The following is a 25,278-nucleotide window of genomic DNA, read 5'->3' as shown; positions in this document are numbered from 1 at the left end:
TAGCAAAAATTTTAATTAAGTAATTCTTTGTTTACATCAATAATGCTTAAAAGTTTCTTCTCTGAAGTATTATCCCTCTTCAGAACTTTGAGCTTCTAGTTTTTTTTTTTTTTTTTTTTACATAAATATAATTCATACAGTGTCTTAATGTTAATAATTAATGATTAATTTGTATTTATGAAATAAATCATTATTTTAAAACTAACTTATTAAGATATTTTATTGTTAAATAAAAGAGACTAATTCAAGTACGTAAAATATTAATGTTACATTTTAGTGAAGGAGTAATAAATAAAAATAATTTAATCTAGATGTGTATAAAAATTTAAAAGACTCAGTTCAATTTGAAATAGCGTGAGTTAATACTAACCAGTGGTAGCATATTAAGTATTAACACCCAAAAGTCAAAATTAAAATTAGATTATAAAAAAAAATGACGCGTTGGTTACACTTGAGGGGAGTTAAATATAAAAGATAACTCTATTAATAGATAAACAAATTAAATCACACAAACAAATTAAACCATTCAAACAAATTCCACATCCCATTTTAAAATATTAAATTACTATTTTTTTATTTAATTATATATTATCCAACATATAACATACTCATACTAAAATTTTATTTGATGTGAAACTTTCTTACTTGAATTTCATCTAATGCATGAACATGACATCTTTCAACATTTTTACTTTTTTATATTTTTTTTACATACACATTAATTCTTAGAAAATGCACATTGTTAGTTTTTTTTTTTTTTTCATCCCTGGAGCTACGTTGGAGGCACCTCAAAATGTAGGATAGCTGACCCCAAGATTTAACGCGGTAGGATTCAGACCTTGCTTAAACGCGGATTAACCCCTATTGCTAAACCACATGCTTGATATTACATATTGTTAGTTTTGTAGAGTCATCTTGTTACTCATCAACTTACTGTCCTTAAATTTTCATCCAGATGTCGAGCACAGATAGTTAATGTGGTAAATTTAAAGTTGAATTGTTTAAAAAGTGTTCAAATTTAACAAATAATCATTCATCATATTTTATTTAACTTCTAATCAAACCAAATTAATTTCTATGACAAAATTTTAAAATACTTGTATTAAGAAAAAACGTCCAGGACAAACTGAACCTAAAAAAAACTTGTGAGTTGAATGTATTGAATTAAAATTTGGGTTAGTGTTTTAAAATTCTGATTAGACCGGTTGAATTGGGAACTGATAGTCTAGTCGACCCACTAATTCAACCACAATTTTTTTAAATTTTTTTAAGAGATCATAAACTATAAAAATAACAATGAGAATTAAACTCTGTTAATGAAAGAGCGAAGAATCTTATTAAACATAATAATGACTACTTATTTATTTGTAATATATATAATTTAAATAATTTTTATAATATATTATTAGTTTTAAATTATATATTTAATAATATAATATTTATTTAGATATTATATATATTATTTTCTAATATCAATGACAAATATTATATATATATATATACATATTAGTTATATTTTTAATTTATATTAATATATTATTTAGCATGTAATTTTTTAATGTATTTCTTTATATAAAATAAAAATAAAAATAATTTTAAAAAAGTTAAAAGTTGAAATTTAAAATGAAATATAAATTTATTAAAATTTATAAGTATAAAAATTAAACATGAATATCTTTTTTTATAAAAATTAAATCATGCAGTTGAATTAATAACCTACCAATTCAATATTTAACTACTAATATAATATTCTAATCGATTTAATCGGGGTCCAATTATTTAAACTATGATATTGATATGAGTTGTTCCTCTTTGACTCGGCGCGAGAGTTGTTGCAGCGCAACATCTACAACGTCCGGAAAGCCAAGGTTAGTGGCGTTGGGGTGGGCGTAGGTGAGGGTGGGGATCAACCCAATGACGACCTCGCGCATCCTCTCAACCTCTTCCTCCGAAACACTCATCAGAATCTCCTCGATGCTCCTCTTCCCCTCCACCACCTCTCTCTCCTCGATCAACACCGAATACGAACCCCTCTCCGCCGGAAGATACCACGCGTACTGCGTGTACGCCGTGTGCTCCGAGAAGAACACCGGCACGCACCCCGCCACCACCGAGTCAAACGATGACCTCCGCGTGAACGAGTCCCCCGCCGCCTGAAGGCAGAACTTGGATGAACTCATCACCTCCAAAACCTTCATCGGGTCGTGGCACCTGCTGTCGCCGCCGCTCGCGCACCGCACCAAAACGCAGCGTTTGGAGTCGCCGCACTGCCTCACGATGTCGTCGCGGACCTTGGCCTTCTCCAGGCCCTTCCGCGTTCCGCCCACGAAGGAGAAGAGGTGGGGCCGCGCGCGCTGCCGCATGCTGTTCTGCCACGTCAGCATCTCCGCTAGGGTTTTGGGGTGGAAGTAGGAGGGGTAGGGGATGCCGAATTGGTTCGCGCCTTTCCAAGGTTGTCGCTCCACTGTTAGCACCGACATGTTTCGGACAGGTGGCAGCTTCAGGAAGATGTTCGCTCCGAAGTCTGCTCCATCTTCGGCTCGCATGAAATCCCATGCGGTTCTCCCCAGGGCAACGAAATGGTCCTTACCTACGTTACACATACTCAAAAGACATTAAAACATTACTATTACAGTTAAAATTCTGTAATATAATTACAATAGATTTATAACATTATGTTTTTTGTCAATATATATATATATATATATATATATATATATATATATTTACATTTAAGATTTATACACAATAATTAAAAAAATAATTAATATTTCAATTTTTAAAAGTATTTATTATTTATTTTTCTATTATATCTTTTAAGTGATTGAAGAATAATAAATAATTATATTAAAAATGAATAAATATATTATTCAATAAAAATATATTAATTATTAAAGATAAAAATAAAAAAAATTAATAAGTTATTAATTTTAAAAAAATAACAATAAAAATTGAAAAAAAAATAATATCAAAACATCTATGAGAAAATAGTGGTGGATACATAGATTCAAGTCTTAATCTTCTATTTTAATAAGTTTAGTCACATAAATATTAATGAAAGAAAAAAAATAATTAATGATGGTCCATTAGAATATTTTTTTTTTATCAGCTAAAAGAAATGTATTAAGGAGGCACTAGGGGTGCCAAACCCAAATACAAGAATGTTGAGAAATAAGAAAGAAGTTACAAATAGTTTTATACTACTCTAAAATTATATGTTCTTATCATGAGTAATACAAATTTCTGTTGCAATGTACTGAAAAGCATGTTTCCCACATTAGAATGTGTATGATATATTTTTTAAAAAATAAAAAGAGATTTTAAATAAATAAAAAAAATCTAAATATTTATACAAATATATAATAATTTCACATCACCAGCTGCGTTTACCACGATCACAATTGCGACTACAACCGTAATTTAAAACCATGTATTTACTAAAGTAAGACAGTCGCTGAAATAAGACCTATATATTAATATTATTAATTGATAACAAGTTTTCTCTTACCATTGTTCCTCTTCCACGAGGGTTGACTTTGTAGAAAGTGAACCAAATCAACGGCCAAGGAATCGCGAAGCGTGTGGTTGGGTTCGCGGAACATGGTGGAAGCGTGGAGGCCGCCGTAGAAGGGGACGTAGAACAAAAGCGCGGCGTGGGGGTCCCACGTGCGACACGGGTGATTCTGGAGGCGTGCGTGGACGATCATTTCCGCTATGAATTGGTGCGTGGCGTACCACGAAGGGGTGGAAAGGGGTTGGCCTAGGCCGTTGTTAGCGACATGGGGGCACATGTTGGTGTACACGTTTAGCTTGTGGCAACGTTGGAGGAGCCCTAGGTTGAAGCGCGAGGGAAGTGTGTGGATGTAGAACAAGGGTCCTGATCCGTGGCATGTGTCAGTGGAAGGTGGGATCCGAGTGTGGTGATGAAGAAAGAGGATCCATGAAGCAAGGATGAGGCATGAGAAGAGGGTGTACCTTAATTTGTTGTTGTTGTTGTGGGGGTCTTTGGTTTTTGAGAAGCTTGTTGTGGAGGGTAGAGAGTGTAGTGGGGGAGTTGGTGATGGCTTTCGGAACAACATGGAGAAGTGGTTGTTGTTTTCAGATGAACACTGATTGGTATTAGTCTTAAGCAGGTGAGAAGTTCATTAACAAGGACACGGAAGTCGTAGGTCAAGAAAGAAAGTAGCTAGGGACAGCTTGGAAGATGCTGGCTGGTTCACTAGTAATAACATAACAATAAAAGTTGTTAGGTCACTGAAAATAAATTCCCAGGCTAATTTTAGTGTTATATAATATTTATAATTTATTAATTATTGCATTCAAGTCCACTTAATGAAAGAATGTTACAACAGAATAATTTTGTTTTTTTTTTACACGTGGACTAATTTAGTTATATGCTTTTGAATTATTATATATATATTATATAAAAGTTGTTAATTAGGTGACTAAGAAAAATAAATTCCCAGGCTAGCTAATTAATTTAGTATTATAAATATTTATATCCGTTAATTAATACATTCAATAGTCCTCTTGAATAAAAGACTGTTACAATGGAATAATTTATATAGTTATATACTTTTGAATTATATATAAATAAGCTGTTAGGTGGCTGAAATTTTTTTCCAAAGATAATATTAGCATTGTTAATTTTTATATCCACTAATTAATACATTAGTCCCACAGAATGAAAGACCGTTAAAATGAAATTTTATTATAAATAATTGTTAATGCTAAAACATTTTTTTCCTCAATATAGTTTGTCCAAATTAAAAGATAATTCAGTCAATTATTAATAATATTTTATTTATAAAATAATTATAATTAATTATGAAATAAAATTAATTATAGGCAAAATTTACAAAATATGAAATTTGATATCAAAATTATAAATCTTTTCTTGTTATATAAAATTATTAATATTTAAATAAAATTTCCCCCTAAAAGTCAAGTTAAATTAGGAGCAAAATCAGTTGACTATTTTTTAATTAATAAAAAAATTATGATTACATTAATAATAAGATTTTATTTATAAATTAATTAAAATTAGTTCTGCAATGAAATTATTAAAAAAAATTTCTCTTATCATATTATATAAAGTTGTTAACATTGGAACAACTTTTCTCCCTAAAAAAAGTTCGCCCAAATTTGGTCAACTATTTTTTACTCTAATAAACGGATGGTAAATACATTATCAATAAGATTTTATTTATAAATCAATCAATCATAAATCTTATCATATACAGTCGTCAAAGTTTGAACAAATTCTCTCTCCTAAAAAGTTCATCCAATTTGGAAAACAATTAAGTGAATTTTTACTCAATTAAATAATTATAAATACAATAACAATAAGATATTATTTATAAATTAATTACAATTAATTATGGAATAAAATTATAGACAAAAATAATTATAAAAATCTGGTCAAATATTCACTACACTTATTTAATTTTAAATAAATTTTTATTGATCAAGTTATTGCAACAGATTTTAGAGTATTAATAATCTCAATTAACATTGTCTTCATAGTTTTATTGATAAAGAAATTGAAAATATAATCATTTTTTTCGCACAAAATTTTAAAAAATATTATTTAATAGTTTTGTTGATAAAAAAAATTTCAATCATATATATATATATATATATATATATATATATATATATTATCTTATTATATAAAGTAGCTAATGTTGAAACTAATGTTTTAAAAACTGGATTGGATTGGATCATTTTGAGTCTTGAGTTGTATTGGTTATGCATTTGACCCGTTTCAAATCAGAGTGAACTGGTCAATTTTTCGGTTTGACTAGAGAACCGGTGGGTCAAACCGGTTCAATCACAAATTTTTTTATTTTTTAAGGGACCACAAAAATAACAATGAGAATTAATTGAATCCTACTACAAGAAAATTGTCATGTAGTGACACACATCCTATAGTGACACAATATGTGTCACTAAAAACTACTTTTACCTACACAATAAATATAATATATGTTGATATATTGTTAAAAAGTGTGGGTATAAGCTATAGTGACACATAAAATATGTTGTTAAATCTCATTCAAAGTCAACACTAAAATTGTGTGTAGCTATATGCCAAATAGATATATACCTACATATATTATACTTATAGTGACACTTTTTGTATGTCACTATATGTAACATTTATTGTAGTATTAATAAAAGAACAAAGAGTCTTATTAAACATAACAATGACTACTTGTTCTAATGTATTTGTTTGTAATATATGTAACTTAAATAACTTTCATAGTATATTATTAATTTTATATTATATATTTAATAATATAATATCTATGTAGATATTACATATATTATTTTGTATATCAATTGCAAGTATATTATGTATGTACATATTATTTATATTTTTAATTTGTATTAATATACGGTTTAACATGTAATTTTTTATGTATTTCTTTATATATATAAAATAAAAATAAAGATAATTTTAAATAAGATGGAAATTAAAAATTTACATAGGATATGAATTTATTAAAATTTATAAGTATAAAATATATTTAACATGAATATTTTTTTTAAATTAATAAAAACTGGATCATACAATTCAATTAGTAATCCATCGATTCAACCTTTGACCTACTGATCTAGTATCCTAACCAGTTTGATGAACGGTCCGATTTTTAATACTATGGTTGAAACAACTTTTCCTCCAAAAAAAAAAGTTAGGCCAAATTAGGAGACAAATTAGTTGACTAACTTTTAATCAATAAAAGGATTATAATAACATTAATAATAAGATTTTATTTATAAGTTAATTTCAACTAATTATGGAATGAAATTGTAGGAAAAATTTTACTCAAAATAATTGATTATCTCTAGTAATAATTAATTATTTGTTCTATTTTCGGTGACTTGAAAAACATTTATAATAATTAATTATTTATATAAATAATTGATTATTTCATAAATGAACTTCTAGAATAATTGATTATATTAAGAAATAATTGATTATTCATAACAATAATCAATTATTTTAGTGAGAAAATTTTATATAATGTTTTTAATTCTCAGAATTTGAAGAAGAAAAAAAAAACTTTTCAAAATTGATAATTGAGTGAGCTCTTAAAGAGAGGTTTGAAACCCTTTGTGGAAACCCTAGCATGAATCAAGAGAATGAATTGTCATCATCGTCTACTTGAAGGATGGTGGCTAAGTTGTTTAGTCTTGATACACCTATTTATTTTATTTTGTACTTCAGGTGATATATTTCCTTAATCTTTTTTTTTTTACTTGGGTAGGTATCTCAAGGTAGATGAATTCTTGAATAGGTTCTCAAGAAAGGTGGGTATCTTGTAGTGGGGTGCTACAAGTTTGCTTTTTGGGGTTCAAGAAGTAGTTTCTTTAATTTGCTAAAATGTTTTGCACGTGGTTGTATAATTGTAAATTTTTAAAAATTAAAAAATAGTGGAAATACTCAATCAAGTTGATTGGGGAATGGATGTAGGTTACTAGTGAAAGTGGTTAAACCAGTATAGATTGTTGTGCAAGTTTCTCTTACCCTTTAACTTGAAATTTCTTTCTTGTTAATCTGATTACATGCTTGTTAATATATTTCTTATATCTTGACTATTGCATGTAGGGTAATTAAAAATTTGACTTGCATTAATAAGTGTTGTCAACTGTCCATTTCACTTTGGTTAAAAATCAATTAGTTCAAATGGAAGGTCTTTAGAAAAGTTTTCATCCAAGGAAGTTAAGAAGAATTATTAAAATCCAATTCACCTTCCCCCTCTTGGATCAACCATCTTTTCTAACAATTAGTATTTAGAGCTTGTTCTTGAAAATGAATCAAGTTTGTGAAAAATGGTTGAAAAAACTTTACCTTATGGTGAAGGTAATTTAATACATAGACCTCTTGTTTTCAATGGTGAAAATTATGTGTATTGAAAAATTAGAATAAAAATTTTCATTTTGAAACAATTGATATAGCCATTTGGGATGTTGTTGAAAATGAACCCCATTTACCTATAAGTGAAAAAAAATGTGAGAAAAAAGAAAAACATTGGAGTGAGTGGAGTGATAATGAAAAGAAAATAGCACAATATGACTTTAGAAAAAGAATATTATCACATCTGCATTATTAGTTAATGAAATCTTTAGAGTGTCACAATGTAGTTCTTCTAAGAAAATATGAGAACTTTTTCAATTGACACATGAGATAGCTAGTGATGTTAAGAGATCTAAGAAGTACCCACTAGTTAGAGAATATCAATTGTTGCATATAAAACAAGGTGAAATATATGTGATTTCAAAAATGTTTTACATGCCTTATAAATCACTTGATAAATCTTTGCAAGAAATTTGATAATGAAGATTTGGACAAGTTTATGTCCAATTGTATTGAGTGTGTAAACTATAATTGCTCATGATTATTTACATTGATGCACCTTTGTTATTACTAGTAACTTTGATATATTATTTACATTCTCAATTTAGTTGTACATGTTGTATGCTATGTTATGTGTATGACTACTCGACCTTATCTCACATTGATAGAGTGAGACGTATCTTACTTCCCTTGTCTACTTGTTTTTATGTATGTTTTGCAAAAGGTCATATGGATGACAGACAATGGTGCTAATGTTGAGGCTTAGGTCTTAATTAGCATGTTTATAGGTAAAACTTTGATAGGATGCGACATCAAGGTTCATAGCTTTAAGTTTTGTTATTCTATTTACTTGGTTTATTTCACCTTGTTTAAGAACAACGTTTGTCATTGGATTTTGTATCATTTTTTTGAACAACCATTATGGTCTAGTCATTATTTTGGAGACATTTATATTTTGAACTTGTTCTATTTTGAACCAAATGTGAATCCTTTATCCTTGGAGACATTTTACGAACTATTTATTTATTTCAAATCGAATTTTAATTAGATAAGGTTCTTTTTGTTTTGTTAGTATTTAAGAGTATGAGTATGTGAAGTAGAGGGTGTCATAAGAGAGCGAGGTGACAACAACGTTTTTCAATGTATTATGAATTGTTTATTTTCTTACTACATCTCTTATGGCCTTTAAGCCTCAAATACAAATTAAATTTTTATATATAAATGCTTAATTGTTATAATATTTTGTCGCAAATAAAAGTTGAAATAATGTTTAAATTCTATTTTTTATTTTTGGCAAACTAATTCGTTTAACCCACCAACTCATGATATGCTAAGCCAAATTAACTACTTTGTGGCTTGTCAAAATGTGAGTTAGGTTAAGTTGACTTAAGTTTTTTTTGCTAAATTGTGGTGAGCCAGCCTATGTGAATAAGGTGAATCAGGTTAACTCACTTTGACAACTCTACCACATGGTAAGTCACATAGTTATCGCATCATTGTTTAACAATGACAATTGTTAAAAGATTAAGTTGAAAGATTATCATAATGACAAACAATAGTTGAAAGTTTAAGACTAGTCAACAAAATTATTTATGGTTTAAAAATGAATTTCATGAAAAATAAGGGAATAAATCTAGTCAAAATGATGAGAGACTAAAAATGAATTTCATAAAAAGATTAGAGACTAAAAATATAATTTTTAAAAAAATACACATGGTTGTTAATGGAGGCCCGTGGGCCAAGTTACTAGGTCTATGGTCCAAAGGTTGGAGGAGGAGTGGGCTAACACAAAGGAAAAATCCATGGTGCTCTTTAGTTGGGTTATGACTAAAGCCCATGTAGATTAGGTCTAACCCATCTGGACTTGTAATTTTGGTTATGGGCTTTGTATTGTGGCCAAGTAGGGTAGGTTTAGTTTAGGCCATGTATTTCGGCCATTCTAGGTTTAGAATTGAACATGTGCATGTGCAACTTCATTACCATGTAATTTAGATTACATTGAGTTGCATTTGGGACCATGTGACCGACCATGTGGATTGGTGCACATTGCATGCTTCAAATGCAACCCAAATGCATTTTAAATCATATTTAAATGAAGCATGCACATGGTAGCACATGAATGAGGGTTTGGTCGGTCCAAATTTAAGTTTTTGAATTTAAATTTGGCACCTAAGATTAATCTAAACCATACCATGGTTTAGAGTAACCTTAGGTTAAGCTGGCTTCCTCCACACACTTCATTCTGCCTATATATATCCAGTTAGGTGTGTAATTTCATACTTTTGAGCAATATATGAGAGCATTCTTTAGCAATTCTCTCCCTAGTCAAAAGTCCCTTGTGAGAGTTATTCTCTAAATTGCCTTGAGCTATCCTTTTTGTAGCTTTAGGCTTAGGCTCCTTCTACCGAGGAACTTGGTTCTCATTTGGATCAACACTACTCCTTCTTTTATTTGGTTCAAGTCCTTGAATGATCCTCAAGGAATACAAGAAAGAGCTTGTGAGAAGAATCCATGGAGTTTCCATCATCCAAGGCTCCATCAATTGTCACGTAATTAGTTAGATTAATCGATGATATGATAGTTAATGTGGCTGCCAACATGATTTTCACATAGTTAATAGTAGTATTGACAATGAAAACAAAAATATTAATGAATAAAAAGTTAAGGATTAAAGATCAATCAATTTTTTGTTTAAAGACTAAAAATTAAATTTTAAAAAAATTAAAGCTAACAACATATCTAATCCAAAAAATAATAATAATAATAAAATGATTGAATTTAATTTTATAAATATCTAAAAAGAAAAATACATTATAAGGTGTTACATATAAAAATTCTAAGTTGATTATTGGTATTGTGTAACGACCCGGCTGGTCACTACACGCGGCACAGCACACTAGAAACCCCACACAGAAAAGAACAAGTGTATACATATAGGGTCTAGAATATATACATATACATGATCCAATCTGGATAGAGTTAAAGTGTACAAAAATACAATCAAGTGCTACTACCCCAAGTAGCTCAACAACAAAACAATCACAAAAGAGATCAGCTCCGTCGGTCCGCTGAAGACTCACCACTAGCCACAAACCTATCCCTGCTCTGCTCCCACACATAGTATGATCATCGCAGCCCAAACATCATGGAGACAACAAACGGGTAAGCTAGTGAAAAGAAATCAACATACAAATAACAGGGTAATAACAAGAAGCTACAACTTATACTATAACACAGCTTTCAACAATATCAGCACCGCGAAGCAGCATTATCAGCACTGCGTAGCAGCAATAACAGCACCACTCAAGTGGCTATAACAGCACCGACTTAGCGGCTATAACAACACCACAATATTGGCCATACACAGCATACAGCTCAGCTAACACTACACAGCCAAACAGCTCACAGCACAACACATCAAATTAGCGTACAGTATGGCTAAAAAGTATTCACAACATCTTACTATTCACAACTCAACTCATCCTTCTAGAGCATAGAGATAACATAATTCATCAATTCAAATCATCAATAGCAGCCCAGCTCAGCACAACATTACATCTATTACAGCTTAACATCTTATATCAGCATTTTTATTTAAACAGCTCAGCATATTCATCAATTTTCAGCTTAGTTCAGCATAAAACAACCTCTCTCAGCAATTTCAGCAGAGTTTAATAGCTAATAACACATTAAGTCAACATCCTAATACGCGCCTGGCGCACCCATGGTCGCGCCCAGTGCAGCTCACCCAGAGAGCATCAGGGGCCATTGCGCCCAACGCAGGACTGCTCGCGCCCAGCGTGACCCCCTCACGCGCCTGGCGCAATTTAGAATTGCGCCCAACGCTTGCCAGGCAGAGACCCCATGGAGTCTCACGCGCCCAGCGTGCCTAGGCCTGCGCCCAGCGCGGGGAAGGCAGAGACCTCCCCTTGGTATCGCGCCCAGCGCAATTTGAATTGCGCCCAGCGCCATCCTGGCAGAGACTCCCAAGGAGTCTCGCGCCTAGCGCGACTAGGGTCGCGCTCAGCGCAGAACCACCACCCAAAAACAAGTCACATAATGCCTGCGCGCTCGGCGCTATCCTTGACCCGCCCGGCGTGGGCTAACCAGAGGCTCACCTTCTCAAGCTCGCCCGGTGCACACATCCTTGCGCCCGACGGGCATGTCAAAAAGGAGCCCCCAGGTGGTCTCGCGCCCGGCGCGAAGAACCGCGCTCAGTGCGAGGCTCGGCAACAACACTCTATCTTCGAAAAACTTAACCAAATCCTGCAAAAACAGCTAGAAAATCCACATGCAACACCACCAAAAGCTCACATTTTCATCAAACATCTCAAAAATACTATCTTTTCACACATGCGACCATTAAAATCAAAAAAACCAAATTCCACCCAAAACCCCATAGTCAAGTTTACTTCCATTTCAGCCAAGATCAACAAATGAACCCCAACAATGAGCTCCTTGAGCCCCATTTCAGCCAATCAACTTGAAGACAACTAGCTTCCCTTACCTCAAATCAAGAAATCCTAGCTTCCGAAAAAGGAGAAACGAGTAGAAGATGAAATGAGCTTGAGCGGGGAAGAGAAGGGAAGAATGTCCACAGCCACAGCAACCCAAACCTTCAAGAATCAGCACCTTGAGACAGCAAGGAGAAATCAATGAGGGGGGGGGGGGAAAGGAATGAAAGAGTGGGAATGAGAGTGAGTGAGAGGAGAGTGTCGGGGAGAGAAAAAGAAAGAAAAGAAAAGGGGTGTCTCACAACCTCCCCAACAACAAGAGTTTTCGTCCCTGAAAACAGACTTACTTGGGAAAAGAAATGGGTACCGCTCCCTGCACTGCTGCTTCACTTCCCAAGTAGCCTCACCGGTAGCTGCATCCCATAGTACCTTCACCAGAGCAATGGACTTGCCCCTCAGCTCCTTCAGCTTATGATCCACTACAGCTACTAGCAACTTCTCATTTGTCAGGTTCTCCTTCACTTGTACATCGTCCAGCTCCACCACATGACTAGGATCATGAATATATACTTCCTCAGTTGAGACACATGAAATACATCGTGTAGGTTTGAAAGGGACGGTGGCAAGGCCAACCGGTAAGCAACTAGACCTACATGCTGTATGATCTGATGGGGACCCACAAACCTCGGTGTCAACTTCCTTGCCTTCAGCACTCTACCCACACCGGAAGTCGGAGTCACCTTTAGAAACACATGCTCCCCTTCGGCAAACTCCAAAGGCTTACGCCTTTTATCAGCATATGATTTCTGCCTACTCTGAGCAGTCTTCATCCTCTCCTGAATCATCTTCACTTTCTCAATAGTCTGTAAGATCAGCTCCGGTCCCACAACCACTGTCTCACCATCCTGATACCAGCACAGAGGAGTCCTACATCTCTTGCCATACAAGGCTTCATATGGCGCCATCCCAATGCTAGTATAAAAACTGTTGTTATAAGTAAACTCCACCAGCGGTAGGACCTCCTCCCAGCTACCCAAGTGTTCTAACACACAAGCCCTCAGCAGATCCTCCAAGGACTGGATTGTCCTCTCTGACTGACCATCCGTCTGTAGATGATAAGCAGAACTCAACTTCAGCTTCGTGCCTAGGGCTTGATGTAGACTTTTCCAAAATCTAGAAGTGAACCTCGGATCTTGGTCAGAAATAATACTAGAAGGCACCCCATGCAACCGTACTATCTCCTTCACATACAACTGTGTCAGCTTCTCCAAGGACCACTTGATGTTGACAGGCAAGAAATGCGCACACTTGGTCAACCGGTCAACAATCACCCAGATAACATCACTATTCCTAGCTGACCTAGGCAACCCCACAATAAAATCCATAGTAATGCTATCCCATTTCCACTCGGGAATCTCAATCTACTACATCAACCCACTCAGCTTCTAATGCTCAACCTTCACCTTCTGACAAGTCAGACAGGCCGCCACATACTCAGCTATTTCCCTCTTCATACCAGACCACCAGAAAGTCTTCTTAAGGTCTTGGTACATCTTAGTCATACCCGGATGTATGCTAAGCCTGCTCTTGTGGCCTTCCTCCAACACAGCTCTCTTCAGCTCGGCATCCTGAGGTAGGCAAATTCTGCCCTTAAACCTCAAGATTCCATCTTCTCCCAGCTCAAAACCAATAGCCTTCTCGGTACCCAACAAACCAAGAAGCTTCGTCGGCTCAACGTCTTGCAACTGCTTGAGTCCAACCTGCCTCAAGAACTCATTAGTTATGGTAATCATCCCACAACTAATGTGATCCTGAGCTAACTCCACACAGAGATTCAAATCTCTGAACTCCTCAACCAGCTCCAGCTCCTTCATCATCATACTCGACATGTGGATGGATTTCCTACTCAGCGCATCTGCCACCACATTGGCCTTGCCCGGATGATACATCAACTGAAAGTCATAATCCTTCAGAAACTCCATCCACCGCCTTTGCCTCATGTTCAACTCCTTCTGATCAAACAAGTACTTCAGACTCTTGTGATCACTGAAGACACTGAACCGAGCACCATACAAGTAATGCCTCCATATCTTCAAGGCAAACACCACAGTTGCTAATTCCAGGTCATGAGTAGGATAAATCCTTTCATGATTCTTCAGTTGCCTTGAAGCATACACCACCACTCTCCTGTTTTGCATCAACACACACCCCAGACCCTGGTGAGAAGCATCACAGTACACATCAAAAGGCTCACCAAAATCTGGCAATACCAACACAAGAGAAGTAGTCAATCTCCGCTTCAGCTCATCAAAGCTCCGCTCACAAGCATCTGTCCAGATGAACGACTGCTCCTTCCGTGTCAGCTAGGTTAGAGGCGCTACTATCTTAGAGAATCCTTCAATGAACCTCCTACAGTAACCCACCAAACCCACAAAACTCCTAATATCCGTGACAGTCCTTGGACGCTCCCACTGTAACACCGACTCCACCTTAGCCGGATCAACAACAATCCCCTCAGCTGAGATCACATGTCCCAAGAACTTCACCTCATCCAACCAGAACTCGCATTTTGAAAGCTTAGCATACAGCTGCTTTGCCTTCAAAATCTCCAGCACTGTCCTCAAGTGCTCACCGTGCTCTTCCCGGGTCCTTGAATAAATCAAGATGTCATCAATGAACACCACAACAAACTTATCCAAGAACGGCCGGAAGATCCTGTTCATGTAGTCCATGAACACTGCGGGGGCGTTGGTCACACCGAACGGCATCACAACATATTCATAGTGACCATACCTAGTCCTGAAAGCAGTCTTCGGTATGTCACCCTCCTTCACCCTAATCTGGTGATAGCCTGACCTCAAGTCAATCTTAGAAAACACCGATGCTCCCCTCAATTGATCCATTAAGTCATCTATCCGGGGAAGTGGATATTTGTTCTTAATGGTCAACTTGTTTAGCTGCCGGTAATCAACACACAGTCGACTACCTCCATCTTTCTTCCTTACCAATAACACCGGAGCACCCCACGGCGAAACACTCAGCCGCACCAGCTGCTTTTCCAACAGGTCCTCCAACTGACCCTTCAGCTCAACCAGCTCAGCAGGAGCCATCCTATAGGGAGCCACCGACCCTGGTCCCGCACCTGGAACCAAGTCAATGCCAAACTCCATCTCCCTAATAGGAGGCAACCCAGACACCTCATCCGGGAACACCTCAGCAAAATCCCTTACTACACCAATATCCGCTAAGACCCTCTCGGTCTCCACACTCATAGCAGCAAGTAGAAGACAACATTCTGCTCCATCTCTCAGCAATGACTCAGCTTGGCTAGCTGAGATCAACAGCTCATCCTCCACCTGAGGAAAACTTAACCTCCTATTGGCACAATCTATAAGAATGCGATTTGCAGACAACCAATCCATCCCTAAGATTATGTCAATATCCACTAAAGGTAAACAAATCAAGTTCACCTTATACTTCTTCTCATTCACCACAATCGGACAACCAGCACACAACTCAGAAGCAACTACCGAAGCAGAAGCGGGCGTCGACACTAGAAGTCTCAACCCCAAATCGCACACAGGCACACCCAACATAGCAGAACATGCATAAGATATAAAGGAATGTGAAACACCAGAATAAAAAAGAATCATCACATCCTTACCAGCAGCTTTGCCCTTCCTCTTCACAAGGTCAGAAGAAGTCGAAGCCTCAGCACCCGTCAAAGCAAATACCCTACCAGCGGTAGTGGGTCTGTCACCCTTCTGAGTATCAGCTCTCTGCACACTACTCCTCTGAGTATCAGCCCTCTACACATCACTCCTCTGAGTACTCCTTTCTAGTCTGTTCCTAGCAGGACAGTTGGCCGACTCGTGACCCATCTGATGACATCTGAAACAACGGCTCTCTATGTGCGGACAAACCCTGACAAAATGGGGCCCAACACACCTGTAACATCTCAGAGTGGCACCTCCACCCTGTCTACCTCCACCAGCAGCACCAGAAGGTTGCCTAATGACAGAACCCCCTTGCTGTGGTTGGGGCCTATCATATGGCTTCCTCTGATTCCCACCTCTCTTGGACCCAGATGGCCCCTCAACAGTCTTCACAGCATGGTTACCTCCTTCCAACCGCTCAACAACCTTCGCCTTCTCCACTAAGGCCGGAAACTCGGTGATGGCCAGAGGCACCACCACCCTCTTCAGCTCATATCTCAGTCCATCAACAAACTTCCTGCATTTCCAGGCCTCAGCTATACCTTGCGAATAAAAATGAGCTAGGTGCTCGAATCTCATCGCATACTCCGAAATTGTCATCCCTCCCTGATGCAGTCGCATAAACTCAGCCTCCTTGGCGTGCCTCACACTCTCAGGAAAGTACTTCTCCATGAACACTGTCCTGAAGCACTCCCAATCAACTGTAACTCCTCTAGCAGCAAGCATCTGATAAGTGCCCCTCCACCAATGTTCAGCCTCTCCCACAAGCATATACACAGCATATGTCAGCCTCTTCTCCGGAGAACATCCCAGAACAGCAAAGATCTTCTCCAACTCACATATCCATCGGTCAACTGCCTCTGGATCTGCATCCCCCGTGAACTGTGGAGGATGGCATTTCCAGAATTCAGCAAGATCCCGGATCTCTTGTGACCCCGTGGGCCTTGCTGCACCAGCTGCAGCTCTCTCAGCCTCCGCCCTAGAAAAATAGGCATTTTGCTATTGCATAGCCATAACCATCATCTCTATGGCACGGGCTATCTGCTCGTTGGTTCTAGTCATTGTCTACAAAAGTAACAGCATCTTCAGTACACAATAACTAAACCAAACAACAATCAATCAGCACAACAAATCATCACGGCAATCAGCACAGCAAACAACATAGCAAAATAGCGCTACACAGAGCTCAACACAACAAAAGCCTAAAAGGAACCACCCCCAAAGAGTGTCCACTAGACTCAAACTGCTCTGATATCACTAAAGTGTAACGACCCGGCTGGTCACTACACACGGCACAACACACTAGAAACCCCACACAGAAAAGAACAAGTGTATACATATAGGGTCTAGAATATATACATATACATGATCCAATATGGATAGAGTTAAAGTGTACAAAAATACAATCAATTGCTACTACCCCAAGTAGCTCAACCACAAAACAATCACAAAAGAGATCAGCTCTGCCGGTCCGCTGAAGACTCACCACTAGCCACCAACCTATCCCTGCTCTGCTCCCATACATAGTATGATCATCGCAGCCCAAACATCATGGAGACAACAAAAGGGTAAGCTAGTGAAAAGAAATCAACATACAAATAACAGGGTAATAATAAGCAGCTACAACTTATATTATAACACAACTTTCAACAATATCAGCACCGCGAAGCGGCATTATCAGTACTGCGTAGCAGCAATAACAGCACCACTCAAGTGTCTATAACAGCACCGCAAAGAGGCAATAACAACACCGACTTAGCGACTATAACAACACTACAATAGTGGCCATACACAGCAGACAACTCAGCTAACACTACACAGCCAAACAGCTCACAACACAGCACATCAAATCAGCATACAGTATGGCTAAAAAGTATTCATCACATCTTACTATTCACAACTGAGTTCATCCTTCTAGAGGATAGCGATAATATAATTCATCAATTCAAATCATCAATAGCAGCCCAGCTCAGCACAACATTACATCTATTACAGCTTAACATCTTATATCAGCATTTTTATTTAAACAGCTCAGCATATTCATCAATTTTTAGCTTAGTTCAGCATAAAACAACCTCTCTCAACAATTTTAGCAGAGTTTAACAGCTAATAACACATTAAGTCAACATCCTAATACGCGCCCGGCGCACCCATGGTCGCGCCCAGCACGGGGAAGGCAGAGACCTTCCCTTGGTCTCGCACCCAGCGCAATTTGAATTGCGCCCAGCGCCATCCTGGCAGAGACTCCCAAGGAGTCTCGCGCCTAGCGCGACTAGGGTCGCGCTCAGCGCAGAACCACCACCCAAAAACAAGTCACACACTGCCTACGCGCTCGGCGCGATCCTTGACCCGCCTGGCGTGGGCCAACCAGAGGCTCACCTTCTCAAGCTCGCCCGGCGCACACATCCTTGCGCCCGACAGGCTTGTCAAAAAGGAGCCCCCAGGTGGTCTCGCGCCCGGCGCGAAGAACCGCGCTCAGCGCGAGGCTCGGCAGCAACACTCCATCTTCGAAAAACTTAACCAAATCCTGCAAAAACAGCTAGAAAATCCACATGCAACATCACCAAAAGCTCACATTTTCATCAAACATCTCAAAAATACTATATTTTCACACATGCAACCATTTTAATCAAAAAAACCAAATTCCACCCAAAACCCCAAAACCCCATAGTCAAGTTTACTTCCATTTCAGCCAAGATCAACAAATGAACAAACAACAATGAGCTCCTTGAGCCCCATTTCAGCCAATCAACCTGAAAACAACTAGCTTCCCTTACCTCAAATCAAGAAATCCTAGCTTCCGGAAAAGGAGAAACGAGAAGAAGATGAAATGAGCTTGAGCGGGGAAGAGAAGGGAAGAATGTCCACAGCCACAGCAACCCAAACCTTCAAGAATCAGCACCTTGAGACAACAAGGAGAAATCAATGAGGGGGGGCAAAAAGGAATGAAAGAGTGGGAATGAGAGTGAGTGAGAGGAGAGTGTCGGGGAGAGAAAAAGAAAGAAAAGAAAAGGGGGGTCTCACATATTGTACACACTAATAATTATAATTGTACCATCTCGAATATATTCGAAGATGGGTTTATCGTGAAGTTGGGCCGAGTACCCCAAATATTGAGTTGAGAGGGATGTATCTAAAATGTTGCAATTTATCAACCCATACATATCTCAGTCCAGAGATATCAGAATAAATCCAATTTAAAATCCATATTCGAGATAAAATCTTATTAGTCAAAGATCATGATAATTAATAATCTCCTATCAAATCCTGAGATTCTCAACATGCATAAACTCATAGTAGTTAAATATAAAAATCCTAACCTTAATAAAAAAAGACAAATTATACTCTTAAGTTTTGGTTTTGATTGATCGCCTAAAACAAAACCTAGATACCCTCTAGACTATAATAATAGTAATAATGTATTATAAATTGAAAAATTAATAATTATAACTTTTACTGTATAAATACTTTAAGTATCACTTTACTCTTATAAATAAAATTAAAAAACCATAATTTCTTATTAAAAAATATTCAATCCCGCTTCGGAGAAGGAAAATTAATAATTAATAATACAAGATAAGCCATCAATATCTTATATATTTTATTTTATTTTTATAAAAAGGGTTGAGACAACTTTTAAATGTCAAAATGAAGGAGTTGCTAATAATCACAGAAATTTCCATTTATTTTTTGTTTGGAAAAAAGTGGACAGGACACAGCTTATAAAGGACAAAAAGGAAGGACTTCTTAAAAATGATCACATGCAGTTAGATTAGAAGTCGCAATTTTGTAACAATTGTTAATTCAACTAAAACAATATAGATATTCCCAATTAATTAAGTGTGAGAAAGTTTCAATGTCGGTAAAATATAGTAATATTTACAATGACATGCGAATGATACAACAATATGGACAATATTTCTCTATTATTTCATGTATGTGCTCCACATTGATCGTTGCATCTTATTGTCTTTTTTGTTGTCCTTTCTATTGTTTTAAATTTTGTGTCCCCATTAGGTATCCATGCATGTCACTGCTTTTAATTCTTCTTCAGAGTGTATATGGTTGAATTTGATTTAATTTTTCAACAAATTGTGTAACACAATATTATTTTTATCTATTAATAATTTATTTTAAAAATATTAAAATTTAATTTATAAATAATTATAATAAATAAAAATTAAATTAGATATAAAGTTAAAAACATTTAAAATCTCTATTATTAAATATTTTTAAAAAGATATTCATTCGATTGTCATTTATGTTATATATATATATATTTATGAAGTAAAAATTAAAAAGATGTAATAAGAAAATTTTATTGTTGCATAAAATAATATATGAAATTTTACCTATATATTTATTTTGACTTAAATATATTGTTTTCATGTAAAATTGAGGGATTTTGTTTTTATTTTTTTTTTCAATTTTATTATTGTAACTTTTTTTGTTTCGTTTTCATCATTTGTGTTAGATTGACCTTTAATTTCTTCATGTTGACCCTTTAATTTTAACAGAGAAAAGTTATAAAAAAAAATTATAACGTCCAAAATAGAAAAGTCATAGAATTATAGGACTAATGTTTGAAAGAAAAAAAAAGTCAAAATTTAGAAGGATTAAAATAAAAATAATTAAAATTTGAAGAAATCAAAATGAAAGTAACTAAAGTTAAGAGGATAAGAAAAAATATAATATTATTTTATAAGATTTATTGAAGCAAAAATTATAAAATTTAAACTTTTAAATACAATAAATTCACTATTAAAGAATAATAAATAAATAAATAAATAAATAAATAAATAAATAATGTCTTTGTTACTAGTAAAAATATAATACCAATTAAAGGCACACCTTAAAAGTCATACAATGATACAATTATTCAAATTTATCTTTGTTTGTTTTGTATTTTTTTTTCATTTGTTATATTTCCCTCCCAACAAATAAGATAATTACATTAGTACATGACTTTTATGAAATTTTGTTTAAGATTTAATTTTTTAATTGGTAAGTAAAAAATTAAGGTTTAAACTTTATAAATTTACATTACAATAAAATGATTTTTTAGTGACATTTAATATGATTTTTAGTGGTAATAAAAATTATTGTAAAATCTTTTATTAGCATTTCTACATTAACCATTGTATGCAGTGATTTTTGTGACATTTTTAACTGGTATTTAATATTTCTTTGTTATTGCTACTAAAAGTTTAATAAATAATTCATAACACTCTTTAATTACTGTCGATGTAATACTTGTAAGATGACTACAAATACTCTTTAATTACCTTATCTTTAGTCAATGTGAGACTTATAAGATGAGGATTGTCCTCTACTTATATTTTTTAATTTTCTTATTTTTTTAATTGTCTTATCTCTTAATTAATTATTTTTATCTATAGTCAATGTAAAATTTGAGTTTTTCCTAATACACCCCCTCAAGTTTAGTATTATTGAGTTTGATAATGGTGAGTAATCTAATATCAACTTAGAATGGTAAGTTATAGGTCCAACCTAACCCTACAAAATAAACTTGTAAGGTGAGAGTTATCATCCACTCATATACTTTTTAATTATTTTATTTCTAGTCAATGTGACTTAAATTTTTTTTAATAAATAATTGTCGTTAATTAATCATAAATTTTAGTGTGATGTAAATACATTTTTAGTAGTCATTATATATTAGTCATTAATATTTTATTAGATAATAAAATAGAGGTAATTAATTTATTATTGTTAAATAATTATTGGTGATAATAAATTTTTTTATAGTGTTAACTTATAAAATTTTAGCTATTTTTTATTTTATTCTCCCAAAATTTAACTATTTTTATTTTAATCCTCTTAAATTTTATTTATTTTCATTTTAGTCCTCACAAATTTGGTTCTTATAATTTTTAAATTTTCTCCATTAGATAAAAATCTAACTACAATTACAAAAATGAAATAATCTTCGATCGCTTAGCATATAAATGTATGGTAATACTGATAGTTGCGTCAAACATTTATTACACTCCTTTATTTCTTTTTAATTTTTTTTAGAAGAATTTTATTTTTATTTAGTTATCATTTTAAAAATTTAAATAATATTATTTTTTTATCGACTATACTCTTGTTTTTATTTCAATTTTAATTAATTTACAAATTTACAATTAAGTAATATATTAGGTTAAATGTTTATTATATAGAACTAAAATTTAAAATAAATTATGTATATAAATAAATATTATGTTTGAATATATAAATTATATTAAAAAAATTGTATAAATATATATTTTTAAATATATAAATTATATTTTAGATTTATAATACATAATTTATATTGTGACACAATATTATTTTTATCTATTGATAATTTATTTTAAAAATATTAAAATTTAATTTATAAATAATTATAATAAATAAAAATTAAATTATATATAAAGTTAAAAAATATCTAAAAACTCTATTATTAAATCTTTTAAAAAGATATTCCTTCGATTGTCATTTATGTTTTTTATATATAAATTAATATATATTAATATGAAGTAAAAATTTAAAAGATATAATAAGAAAATTTTAAATTATTGTATGTGTTTATTCGTTTGTGTATAAAAATATTAAAAAGGTAGTATATTTTTCCGTTAAATAGAAAACAAAAATCATAATCATTGCGAGGATGGTTACTGAATTTGTGAGCCTCTTTATGATCATGACGAAACTTTCCCTCCAATGATGTCACTTTTAGAGTTATTTCGCGTAATGTAAATCAATCTTTATGACTATTACCAAACTTTTCCCTCTAATGATATAGTGCCTCTATAATTAATGTTTTAGAAGGCCCTGCACATTAATGAATTTCTGAAGCTCTTTATGTTCCTTACCAAACTTGTCTTCCAAAATGTTGAATGCATATTGGATATATTGCATGTATAAATGTCACCACCAGAAAACAAGATTTGAGACATATTTTCCTTAACTTGAGTAAAAAATGGACATGGTTATGTTTATTGGAGTATTTGCATTCATTCTCTCCGTCGTATTCTTCCAGATCAGGCGGAGACATTATAGAGATGTACCCATTACAAATTGGCCAATCGTTGGTATGCTACCTGCGATTCTCCAAAACATGTCCAATATCCACGATTTCACAACCCAACTCTTGAAAAATCATGGAGGCACACTAATGTTTGAAGGACCCTGGTTCACAAACTCCAGCTTTATCATCACTAGTGATCACGTGAACGTGAACCACATCACAAGCAAGAATTTCAGCAACTATGGTAAAGGGCCTCATTTCAATGAGATTTTTGACGTATTAGGAGGTGGGATTTTCAACTCTGATTTCCAAGCGTGGAAACAAGAGAGGACACTACTTCTTTCACTGTTTCAAAGGGAAAGCTTCAAGATCTTCCTTCAGCAAACCGTTCAGAAGAAGGTGGAGAATTGCCTAGTGCCATTTCTTGACCATGCATCCAAAGCTGGAGCTGAGGTGGACTTGCAAGATGCCTTTCAGAGGTTCACCTTTGACACTGTATGCTCCATCGCTTTTGGACATGATCCTAATTGCCTTCCAGATAAGTTTACTAACCTCTCACACTTTGCTTATGAGAAAGCTTTGCTTGTGATGGAGGATGTAGCATTCCGCAGGCACATCATACCAAGATTTTTGTGGAAGTTGCAGCAACGGCTCCAAGTTGGTCTAGAGAAGAAGTTCAAGGAGGCCAAAGACAGTTTTGAGAAATTCTTGCAAGAAAACATTGCATCTAAACGTGAAGAGAAAATTAGCACCAGAAAAGTGGATGACAATGACACTAGTACTCATTCTGACCTAATAAGAGTGCTGATTGAGGAAGCAGCTGAAAAGGGTCAACCAATAGACGACAAGTATCTTAGAGACACTGCATTTACCCTTGTTGCTGGGGGAAGTGGCACAGTGAGTGCAGCTCTCAGTTGGTTGTTTTGGCTTGTTTCAACTCATCCAAAGGTGGAAGCTAAACTTGTTCAAGAGATCAAAGATAACTGTACCCTAATATACCCAAGTGTGGAAGAGCTTGGTAAGCTAGTTTACCTGCATGGAGCTATATGTGAAGCCTTGAGGCTTTATCCTTCTATTCCCTTTGATCACAAGTGTCCAATAAAACCTGATATACTCCCTAGTGGAGAACATGTTAGACCAAATACCATGATATTGTACTCTTTGTACTCAATGGGAAGGATGGAGCAAATATGGGGTGATGACTGCTTGGAGTTTAAGCCTGAGAGGTGGATTTCAGAGAGAGGAAGCACCATACAAGTTCCATCTTACAAGTTCATATCTTTCAATGCAGGGCCTAGAAGTTGTGTGGGGAAAGACATTACTTTTTCTGAAATGAAGATGGTTGCAGTTGCCATACTAAGGAGGTTTCACGTGCAGGTGGTTCATGGTCATCGTGTAACCCCAAGGCTTTCTGTTGTGCTTAGCATGAAACATGGCTTGAAGGTCAAAGTTACTGAAAGATGCACTTGATGGAACCATTCACTGATCTTCAACTTTCATTTAATTGACTTATGTGTCCCTTGTAACGTCTTTTAAATTACTGCTTGTTTGTGATGGCTAAATAATGTTACGGTTATGTCGGTATGTAATGTATGGGGGGAAATGTAAGCATGTGGCTTGTGTTCAGTTAAATTATTATAAGTAATAAATTCCCCCAAAGTATTCCTTGCCTTTTATCTGTAATAAATGAGTCATTGATTTGAGTAAAATAGTGGGGAAAAGTCTTTATTAAAAATGTTTAAAATTAGATAATTAAATTCTTTTATGTTTATTTTTTTTAATTAAAATAGTGAGAAAAAGTCTTTATAAAAATGTTTAAATTGTATTTTTTGTTTTTTTTTTCTTTTTTGTATGTTTATTGTTTTAGATTATCATGTCTACGAACACCAACAAACTATCACTACAATAAGTTCTCGAGAGAGACAATCATGATAGCTTTCTTGATTGACAAACAAATTTAAAAATTGTCCGTAAGTAAGAAAAAAGTTATTTCTATTCAACGAGTCAAGTCCTAAAGCACTCGTGGCTAATTAATCTTTCTAGGTTGATAAATATGCTTATCAAAAACACACGAACAATATCATAATGTTGCCATGATATAGGAACTGTAAAAGCAGCATGAGAACATGTTTGATATGATCAAACATTTTAAGATTCTCTTTCAGAAGCAAGCAATGCAAGATGGCAAAAAGAGAATTAGTAGAACTTCATGTAATCCAGATGATTTGG

General features: G+C 34.6%; 3 protein-coding genes across 3 annotated transcripts; 1 reads left to right on the top strand and 2 right to left on the bottom strand.

The window, feature by feature from the left end:
• Positions 1–1,617: 1,617 nt before the first annotated feature.
• LOC109800899 (Exostosin family protein) lies at positions 1,618–4,204 on the bottom strand. Its single transcript, XM_020361816.3, has 2 exons — positions 3,509–4,204; positions 1,618–2,590 (listed from the first exon to the last, which is right to left on the bottom strand). Exons 1-2 carry the CDS (start codon positions 4,077–4,079, stop codon positions 1,785–1,787), a joined length of 1,377 nt encoding a protein of 458 aa, XP_020217405.1. The 5' UTR covers positions 4,080–4,204; the 3' UTR covers positions 1,618–1,784.
• Positions 4,205–12,387: 8,183 nt separating this feature from the next.
• Positions 12,388–18,721, bottom strand: LOC109800292 (uncharacterized). Its single transcript, XM_083066739.1, has 9 exons — positions 18,674–18,721; positions 18,437–18,561; positions 16,242–17,013; positions 15,789–16,127; positions 15,516–15,674; positions 15,305–15,398; positions 14,424–14,647; positions 12,748–13,032; positions 12,388–12,480 (listed from the first exon to the last, which is right to left on the bottom strand). The coding sequence occupies exons 1-9, from the start codon at positions 18,719–18,721 to the stop codon at positions 12,388–12,390; spliced, it is 2,139 nt and encodes a 712-aa protein (XP_082922865.1).
• A 4,215-nt stretch (positions 18,722–22,936) lies between these two features.
• LOC109800094 (alkane hydroxylase MAH1) lies at positions 22,937–24,758 on the top strand. The gene has a single exon (XM_020360786.2). The coding sequence runs from the start codon at positions 23,002–23,004 to the stop codon at positions 24,517–24,519; it is 1,518 nt and encodes a 505-aa protein (XP_020216375.1). The 5' UTR covers positions 22,937–23,001; the 3' UTR covers positions 24,520–24,758.
• The last annotated feature ends 520 nt before the right edge of the window (positions 24,759–25,278 follow it).

Source organism: Cajanus cajan, chromosome 11, assembly GCF_000230855.2.
Source record: "Cajanus cajan strain Asha chromosome 11, NIPB_CcT2T_4, whole genome shotgun sequence".
Taxonomy (NCBI): domain Eukaryota; kingdom Viridiplantae; phylum Streptophyta; class Magnoliopsida; order Fabales; family Fabaceae; genus Cajanus; species Cajanus cajan.
This window is presented reverse-complemented; position numbering and strand designations above follow the sequence as displayed.

Coding starts and splice junctions, on each gene's coding strand:
- LOC109800899 (XM_020361816.3), bottom strand. CDS start 4,079: ATGTTGTTCCGAAAGCCATCACCAACTCCCCCACTACACTCTCTACCC. Junction 2,591..3,508: donor CTCGTGGAAGAGGAACAATG/GTAAGAGAAAAC, acceptor TGTGTAACGTAG/GTAAGGACCATTTCGTTGCC.
- LOC109800292 (XM_083066739.1), bottom strand. CDS start 18,721: ATGGAAGTAAACTTGACTATGGGGTTTTGGGGTTTTGGGTGGAATTTG. Junction 17,014..18,436: donor CCTGTCGGGCGCAAGGATGT/GTGCGCCGGGCG, acceptor CTATTTTTCTAG/GGCGGAGGCTGAGAGAGCTG. Junction 14,648..15,304: donor GGTAAGGAAGAAAGATGGAG/GTAGTCGACTGT, acceptor TCATCTGGACAG/ATGCTTGTGAGCGGAGCTTT.
- LOC109800094 (XM_020360786.2), top strand. CDS start 23,002: ATGGACATGGTTATGTTTATTGGAGTATTTGCATTCATTCTCTCCGTC.